Below are 10,216 nucleotides of genomic sequence, written 5' to 3' on the forward strand. Positions count from 1 at the left end.
GACATGTATCAAAATTGTTTTAAGAGAGTAAGTTTTGATTGGAATTTCAGAGAGGAAGAAGAACACACCACTTACAAAATATATACAAATCATATGTACAAAATACAGACAAAAGATATATTGTATAAAATTTATATAAAAATTGTATTTAAGTTGTATGATGTTATAGCTGTATTTACCTGGGTAAGAATGATGTATGCGATTTGGTACGGATTTTATTGAAATTTTGTTGTCAAGTCCTAAGGTTCAAAGTAAAATTTAATGAGTCAACATTTATATCAGTCCCTGTTGTCTCACTATGACACAATGCAAAAGGGTTCAATTTTCATAAAACGTATGACAATGCAACTTATCTAGAACCTCTTATATTGGAGTTGGGGTAGTTTGGGTAAGAATTCAAAAACGTTTAAAGTGCCATAATGGAGCCTTAAATACGTTTGCTCCTTTTTTTTGTTGGTATGTTTTAATTTTCTGAAATTCTATGAATTTCGGAACATTAGTAATTGGAATATCCCCAGCTACGTGTAATGTGGAAATATGATAGGAAAAGAGGAGAGAAGAGAAAAAAGGTGTAACTGAATCCCTCAATTTAAGGCACTAATAATTTGTTGTATACAAATTATAATTTTTTTTTTGTTTAGGGCGGGTAATATACAAAACTTGGACGATTTTGATAAATAAGTTTCAAATATTGTATAGGAAGGAAAAAAGCCCATTTTTATTTGACTTTTAAACTAGGATGCAACAACTATTACTATGTCTTAGTCTCAAACAAGTTGGAGTCAATTTTCACATCTCAAGCCATTATCACACGAAATAAAAATATTACTGTGTTTGTGATTCTAATGTAATCAAAACCTAATAAGCTACTTTCTATGTTCTAGTTTATGTGACTGCACTTTTTTTAATATGTCATGAAAAGAATAATATTTTTCTCTATTAAAAAATAATTTAACTTTAAATTTTTTATTGTATCCTTAATAAGCCGATTTATAGTAACATAAATAGTTATGGTTTATTTTAGACCACAAATGATAAAAATCTTTCACAAATGATAAAAATCTTTTTTTCTTTTTTAAATTTCTTGCTAAATCAAATTGTATAACATAAAGTAATACGGATTGAACATTGTGGCGATGCTTTTGCTAAAATCTCTTTATTAGTACGATTGTACCTTCTGATAAGACAAGTGAGAGTTGCTCGGTTGGTAAAGCATCTCTACCCACGACCATTAGGTCCTGGGTTCGAGTCACGCTGTAGAGGAAGTGTGAAAATATTATAGATACTCCTAATTTGGAAGGAATTTAAAAATTTAAAAAATAAAATAAAGATTTAAAAAATTACGATTGTACCTTCTGATCATATTAATGGGCATTCGGCATCCTACAGTAGGTCCCCGCAAAACCATCCTTGTTTTTTTGGTAAGTATAGACTTTTATTAATTACCATACTAATATAACTTTACAAAATTATAGCTTAACCAACATGTCACGAGAATTTTCACCTTCGGGACCGTGATAACGCTTAATATTTCACTTTCTAGGCAAGCCAACATTAGAGAATCATTAAGCAATTTGTAACCTTCATTAGCAGATTCATTTCCTGTGATTTTCTTGATCAAACTAGAAGTTACCAAGGAACCATGCATAGCACTGAATAGGGAGCCGCCGAATACACCAGCTACGCCCAACATGTGAAATGGGTGCATAAGGTTATTGTGCTCACTCCTGGAATACAATCATGAAAAGTTCCAATCAAAGACAAGTTCTACCAAGGCCAGGATTTGAAAGAAAGGATTCACTTTTCGAAATTCCAAGTGACATGATTCCTCATTCAGAAGTTAAAGTTGAATGATCGAAGTCTCCTTTAGGTTCAGTCGAAGAGATCGAAGCGAAGTCATCAATTCAACCATCCGAATGGTCTCCCCTAAGATTGACCTCTTTTCCAAATAAACCGAACCTCGATACCACATTCATCAAAAAGATATGGCCATCTCAAATTCAATTTTTCTCGTTCTATTTCGAAGTATCCATTCACTCGAAACTGCTCGGCTTAGCTTTCTACTTTCCGTAAGCGAGAACGAGCTTTTTCGAGTTGTTCAATAGCCCCTCCACGCAGTTCTTCTGAATTTCGAATAGTATTCAAGATCCTTTATTTTCGATTATCTAATAAATCATTTAATGAGAGTAGATTATTTTTCCATTCCTTTCCAAAATTTCATAATCCCTACCCGAACCAAATATGAATCTTTCGATTCATTTGGCTCTCACGCTCAATTACTTAAGGTAAATTCTCATATCTTTTTTTTTTTATGAATGTAATGAGCCTATCTTCTCTTCTTTGTTCATATTCCAAAACGATATCGAAACTAATGTAAGACCAAAATATTCGGAGGACTCTTCTGACAAAATATCAGCAAATAAAGTCAAATAAGCTAAAACGAAATAAAACGAGTGCGGAATAATATAAATGCCATAATATCATATATATTTAGGATCTGTAGCCACAACTCATGAGCTACTATGATTTACTACAAACAGAGTCTGAAAGGAAATACAATATTCTGAAAGAAAAGAAACAGTAAAATAATATGACTAGGAAGAGACTCCAGAGTCTGCGGACCCCAGCAGATCTACCTTGGGTATCCTGTTGAGCAAATCCACCTGCTAACCTCACGATCAGCTCGGGCCGGTACCAAAATCTGTACAAGATGTGCAGAGTATAATATGAGTACAACCGACCCCATGTACTCTGTAAGTACCAAGCCTAACCTCGACGAAGTAGTAACGAGGCTAAGGCGGGTCACTCACACTACAACCTGTACGCAATATAAATAATATAGACAGAAAAGAAAATACAGAACGAAATAAAACAGTCAATTGAAAGTAATAGCTACAGATAAGTAAGCGACGTTCAAAATTTACCAATCCTTAAGTGCAAAAAGGAAATACCGTAAAAACTATCACAACTCAGAGGAATATAAACACACAGGTTGTTGCAGCGCGCAACCCGATCCCACCGAACGTCACATAATCCTCCCTTATTTCCTCCTAACAACATTAACAACAATGAGTATATATATATAAGTGTTGCAGCGCGCAACCCGATCCCACCATATTACAATATCATAATCATAGTTCACCCTTATTCCACCAAAACAATCTACCCTTATTACACCTGTTGCAGCGTACAACCCGATCCTACCATACAATATAGATTCACCCTTATTCCATCATCATACCATCCTTATTTCACCTGTTGCGGCGTGCAACCCGATCCCACCATATCAATATCAAGCACTCAATATGCACAGTAAAACTTACAATTCAAATCACGAAAAAACCTTTACAATCCCTAAACACCAAACTGAAACAAATAGGAAACCTTGACAACATGATAATCCGCATAAGTAATACTACACAGCGAGCCCAATCCAGAATTCATAACTAAAAGATACAATTAAACCAACTCGAGCAAATAGTAGGAGATCATGAAACTTTGAAAAGATCTAATGTCATAAACATGATGAAACACTGACTAGCAGGTAACAATTAGGCATGAGAACACATTTAGAACATATAACAATTAAGACAGGGAAAGAGATAATTTGAGGAAAGCGGGAAAACAGATAATTCGGCGATGCATAAGCACTCGTCACCTCGCATATACGCCGCCCACATGAAATCCACATAGCACATAGTCCGAGGGTTCCTAATTCCCTCAAGTCAAGGTTAGACACAACACTTACCTCGCTCCAAAGACCACTCAATTCTCAACCATAACTTTGGCTCTTAAACAAGCCTACGAACCAATAGAATCTAGCAAATTACCAACCAAACGATTCAAATTAAGCCTTAGGAAGTAGGAACTACCCACGATTGCAAAGAATTCAATTTAGGTTATTTTTAAAAAAGTCAACAAAAGTCAACCCTCGAGCCCGCTTGGTCCAAACCCGAAATTCGGATCAATACCCGATTACCCATTCAGCCCCGAGCCGGTTATGTAATTTATTTTGGAATTCGACCCCAATTTGAGGTTTAAATCCCAATTTTACAAAAAAATCCTAATTCTACCCAAACCCCCAAATTTTCATCATGAAAACACTAGATTTTAGGTTAAAATCTTGTGAAATGTAATGAAAGATTGAATGGAAATAGGTTAGAATTACTTACCAATAATTAAGGGAAGAAAGGGTCTTGGAAAAATCGCCTCTAGGGTTCTAGGTTTTGAAAATTTGTTGAATGAGAGAAAATCCCGTCTAACTTAAGTTTTACACAGCTGCAGATGTCGCAAGCTCCCCCATCTCTGCTGCCTTCGCAAATGCGAACAGGATGTTCACAAATGCGTACTACGAGGATCGCAACTGTGACCCAAAACTTCGCAAATGCGAAGGTCCATCCCCAGCCCACTACTCGCAAATGCGAAATCTACAGATCTGATACACCAGCTATGATTTTCTAAGTTCAAACCATTCTGTAGCCTATCAAAATTCACCCGAGCCCTCGGGACTCTAAAACAAACATGCACACAAGTCCTAAAATATCATACAAACTTGCTTGCGCGATCAAATCGCCAAAATAACACCTAGAACTACGAATTGAACACCAAATCAAATGAAATTTTCAAGAAAACTATGAATCTTCTATTTTCACAACCGGACGTCCGAATCACGTCAAACCAACTCTGTTTCTTATTAAATTTGACAGACAAGTCATAAATGTAGTATTGGACCTATATCAGTCTCCAGAACCAAAATACGGACCCGAGATCCAAAAGTTAAACATCGGTCAAGAATTTCAAATTCATTAAGCCTTAAACTTTCATATTTCTACAATGTGCAATAACTCGGCTAGGGACTTTCGAATTCGATTTCGGGCACACGTCCAAATCTCAAATCATGATACGGACTCACCGGGACCGTTAAAATATGAATCCGGATCCGTTTGCCCAAAATATTGCCCGAAGTCAACTCAAATAGATTTTAAGGCAAAATTTTATATTTTTCTCAGTTTTTAATATAAAAGCTTTTCGGAAAGACGCCGGACTGCGCACACAAATCGAGAAAGGCTAAAATAAGATATTTAAAGCTTCAGATAACAAAATTAGATTTTAAAACATAAGATGACCTATCGGGTCATCACACAACACAACTAGCTATTCAAAGAAACTAAGAAACAAACAAGAACCAAAATCCAGGGGCAAGAGCTAGATTACTAACTAGAACATTTTTGCAATAAAGTAGGTGAGGCGCTAACATTGCATATGTACGCAATGCCCTGCTTGTTTTTCAAACCATCTTTATCTATTCCCTCCTTGTTACTCAAACAAATAAACAAAAGTGTAGGAGAAATTAGAAAAAGAAAATCTTGGTTTTGTTTTCCGCAATATCTTGATTGTTAATTTGATCATATTCAAGGGCGGCTCAATAGAATAGATGGTCTAAGTCTAAGCCTTAATAATAATCCTCAAACTTATCTAATAAAATTCTTATATATTTTTATTTTAAGTTTATTTTTTTTTTAGCTTGGATGCAAATTTGTTAACTACTTTCCTATATTAATTCCTTATAATATTTATTTTTTAATTAACAATGAAACAAATCCATTTCATCTAGGGACATGAAACAAATTAAAGTTTTAGTGGTCTCGGGTCAACTCGTCCTTGATTTAGAGGCGTCTTGGGATATAAGGGACCAAATTATACACAATAGAAGTAAAGGGGGCTGTTTGAGTTAGTTGAAATTAGTTAGTTAATTAGTGGCTATTTTGACAACTGTAATTGCACTGTTAAGTAGTTAGTGCGGTTAGGGAATTTAGCACTATAAGAGTGCAACATTGTATTGAAGGAGAGATCAGAAGAATACAATTCCAATTTCTCTTCTTCTTCATTTCATCTCTCTGTTCTCTCAGCTAAGAATCTAACATGGTATCAGAGAGGGCATCGTAATTCGATCGATTTTCGGCGATACTCAAGCTTTCTGAGCTCAATTTCTTAACAGCCATGGCGGATGGTGAAGTCAGTTCACTGGATCATAATCATCCACTATTTTTTCAAGCTTCAGATGCTCCGGGACTAGTCTTAATCCCGCTCAAACTCACAGGCTCAGAAAATTATGCGATGTGGAGTAGAGCGATGAAATTGGCACTCCGGGGAATGAGCAAGTTGGGATTTGTGGATGGATCCCGTGTAAAAGGTATGCACAAAGGTGAATTGGTAGAGAAATGGGAAAAATATAATATGATTGTTCTCTCATGGACTGGTAGTACTGTTTCTAATGAATTAATGCCTAGCATTGTATATGCATCAAATGCAAAGAAAGTGTGGGCTGATTTTCAGGAGAGATTTGATGGATCAAATCTAACGAGGATTTATCACCTCTGGACTGCTATTGCAACTTTGAGACAGGGGACTGACTCAGTTAATAGCTACTATTCTAAGATGAAGGATATGTGGGATGAATTAGATATAATTGCACCTTTGGACTCATGTGATTGTGAAGAATCTAGGCCATCTGTGGAGCTGTTGAAGAACATATGTCTATTGTAGTTTCTCATGGGGTTGAATGAAAGTTATGATAATATTAGGAGTAATGTTTAGCTAAGAGGCATGTAATCACCGTGAACGAAGCTTATGCAATAGTCACACAAGAGGAAAGCCAAAGGACCTTGGAGGCCACAGACACATTGAAGGATCCACTCTCAATGATGGCAGGAAAGAGTCATGAATTCAGACCTAAAAGGCCAGGTTTAGTTTGTGATTACTGTGATTATAAAGGACACCTCAAGGAAAATTGTTATAAGATAGTAAGGAACCCACCAGATTTCAAAAGCAAGAAGAAAGGTCAAAGCATAGGAGGAAAGACCTATGTAAACAATGCAACCACCAGTGAGATAAAGCAGGAGGTTATGATGCCAACTCAAGGAAATTTCTTTACTGAGGATCAATATAAACAATTGGTAAATTTGTTGCAGAAAACCACCACAAGTGATTGTTCCACAAACACTGCAGGTATTATTGCTTTAATAGCAAATGTAGCTGCTACTGATCATGTTTGGATAGTGGACTCAGGTGCAACTCATCATGTGACACATCACAAGAATGTTTAAAGTAATAATCAAATCCAGATGAACCCGAAAGACCAGGAAAAGACTTCATTTGTCACCAAATATGGAATATATTGTTATAATGTGATGCCCTTCGGGCTAAAAAATACAGGAGTTACTTACCAACGCCTAGTAAATAAAATATTCGAGGAACAAATATGTAAATCAATGGAAATTTATATTGACGACATGCTAGTTAAGTCCATGCGCGCAGAGGACCATTTGACCCATTTGCAGGAAACATTCGGGATTTTAAGGAAATACAACATAAAGCTTAACCCCGAGAAATGTGCTTTCGAGGTCGGCTCGGGCAAGTTCCTCGGCTTCATGGTGTCAAATCGGGGGATCAAGATTAACCCCGATAAAATCAAGGCCATCGAAGACATCATCATCGTGGACATCGTGAAAGTTGTACAGAGGCTAACAGGATGGATTGCAGCCTTAGGCCGATTCATTTCGAGGTCGTTAGATCGAAGTCACAAATTTTTCTCTCTACTAAAAAAGAAGAACGATTTTTCTTGGACCCCGAAATGCCAACAGGCATTTAAGGAATTAAAACGATATATATCAAGCCCACCACTACTTCATACTCCAAAAACAGACGAAAAACTTTACTTGTACTTGGCAATATCAGAAATCACAGTAAGCTGTAACCTAGTTCGAGAAGAGCAAGGTACGCAATTTCCCGTTTATTATATAAGTCGAACCTTAGGAGAAGCAGAAACTAGATATCCGCACCTAGAAAAATTGGTACTTGCACTGATAAGCGCCTCTAGAAAGTTAAGACTGTACTTTCAATGTCACCCCCTATGCGTATTAACCACTTACCCGCTTCGTAATATTTTGCACAAGCCCGAACTATCAGGCCGATTGGCCAAATAGGCCATCGAACTCAGTGGGTACGATATCAAGTACCAACCCCATACGTCCATCAAGTCTCAAATTTTAGCAGACTTCGTGGACGATTTCATGCCGACCCTCGTACCCAAAATCAAAAAAGAACTCTTACTGAAATCGGGTACGTCATCGGGGGTATGGACCCTTTTTACGGACGGGGCTTCGAACGTGAAAGGGTCCGGGCTAGGCATCGTTTTAAAGCCACCCACGAGTAACACTATTAGGCAATCTATCAAAACTACCAGGTTGACTAACAACGAGGCCGAGTATGAGGCCATAATTGCAGATCTCGAGCTAGCTAAGAGCTAATGAGCAGAAGTCATTGAAGCCAAGTGTGACTCTTTGTTGGTGGTAAATCAAGTAAACAAAACCTTCCAAGTTTGAGAAGATAGAATGCAAAGATATTTGGATAAACTGCAGGTCACTTTGTACCATTTTAAAGAATGGACTTTAAAGCATATTCCACGAGAGCAAAACAGTGAGGCTGATGCAATTGCAAATTTGGGATCATCGGTCGAGGAAGGCGAGATAAGCTCGGGGACTGTCGTTCAACTCTCGAGATCCGTAATCGAAGAAGGTCATGCCGATATAAATTCTACGAGCTTAACCTGGGATTGGAGGAATAAGTATATTGAATACTTAAAGAATGGAAAGCTCCCATCGGACCCTAAAAATTCGAGGGGCCTACGGACCAAAGCTGCCCGATTCACAGACCATAGAACAGATGGAGTACAATTACCAACTGGCAATATGGCAGACATATCACATACAGGAGATGCAGTATTATTAGGAGACAAAACTATTGAAGGAGTTCTATATGTGCCAGATTTTAAATTCAATCTATTATCAGTATCAAAACTTACTAAGCAATTATGTTGCTCAGTGGGTTTTTACCCTAATTTTTTTTATATTTCAGGGGCTCTACAGCGGCAAGGTGATGGGGATTGGTAGAGAAAATAATGGACTGTACGTGATAAAAGACAATTTACCAATAACAGCAACAAGCTTCTTGAAGGAATATGGAGAAACAAGACTATGGCATTTGAGACTAGGCCATGCATCGGCAAAGTCTATGGAACATATTTCAGCATTGAAGAACAAAATACACACTGGAATGCAGGACAATTGTGAAGTGTGTCCCTTAGCGAAGCAATGCATATTACAATTCCCTACTAGTAGCGCCAGGTCAAGTAGTTGTTTCGAGCTTGTTCACATGGATGTTTGGGGACCTCATAAGGTACCTACATATGACAGGAAACTTTATTTTGTTACGATTATAGATGACTATAGCAGATTTACTTGGGTATAACTTCCTTGCAATGATAAAGACTCAGTTTGATATCACTGTGAAAGTTGTTAGATCAGATAATGGTACTGAGTTCTTTAATTCGCAATGCAATACATTGTTTGCCTCTCTTGGAATTATTCACCATAGTAGTTGTCCATACACCCCATAACAAAATAGGGTGGTTGAACGAAAGCACAGACATATCTTGGAGGTTGCAAGAGCCTTAAAATTTCAAAGTGCAGTTCCTAGGAGATTCCGGGGTGATTGTGTAAGAACTGCAGTATACTTGATAAAAAAATTGCCCACTAGTGTATTGCAAGGTAAATCACATTATGAGTTACTGTATGGAAAGCCATTTAAGGTGGATCACTTAAGGGTATTTGGTTGTTTGTGCTATGCAAGTAACCTACCCAAAGGTGATAAGTTTACAGTTAGGGTAAGAAGGGATGTTCTTATTGGATATTCAGAAACTCAAAAGGGTTATAGGTTGTATGATCTATAGAATAAGAGTATATTTGTTAGTAGAGATGTGGTGTTCAAAGAAGAGATTTTTCCTTTTGGCAATACTACAAGTTCAGATGATGCAGAGGATATTTTTACTTCTCAACCTTCAATGAAGGCAGGAGAGGTGCAACAACCACATCCAACTGTGATTCCAACTACACCTCAAGACATGCAGCTACCAATTGAAGACATTACTCCTACAGAAGAAGAAACCACAAATGATACAATTGCTCTAGATAATGTCATATCTGGTAGAGAACATGAGAATACAGAACAAATGAATGAGAATTCTATTTCTGAGCAAGCAGTTGAGACAACAGAAGCTCAGGAACAGTATTTAGAACCATCAGAGGAAGCAAGTGTACATCCTCAACCAGCATCTGCAGAGGTAGAGACTAGGAAGTCTAGTCGATAAGGAAAACCT

General features: G+C 37.2%; 1 protein-coding gene across 1 annotated transcript; it reads left to right on the forward strand.

Annotated features, from left to right (window-relative positions):
• The first annotated feature begins 6,000 nt into the window (after positions 1-6,000).
• On the forward strand, positions 6,001-6,546 carry LOC142175704 (uncharacterized). Its single transcript, XM_075242684.1, has one exon. The coding sequence runs from the start codon at positions 6,001-6,003 to the stop codon at positions 6,544-6,546; it is 546 nt and encodes a 181-aa protein (XP_075098785.1).
• The last annotated feature ends 3,670 nt before the right edge of the window (positions 6,547-10,216 follow it).

The sequence above is a fragment of the Nicotiana tabacum genome, chromosome 22, assembly GCF_000715075.1.
Source record: "Nicotiana tabacum cultivar K326 chromosome 22, ASM71507v2, whole genome shotgun sequence".
In the NCBI taxonomy this organism is placed as follows: Eukaryota; Viridiplantae; Streptophyta; class Magnoliopsida; order Solanales; family Solanaceae; genus Nicotiana; species Nicotiana tabacum.

Bases quoted from the DNA above. Each gene is read 5' to 3' on its own strand.
- LOC142175704 (XM_075242684.1), top strand. From the start codon at position 6,001: ATGGCGGATGGTGAAGTCAGTTCACTGGATCATAATCATCCACTATTT.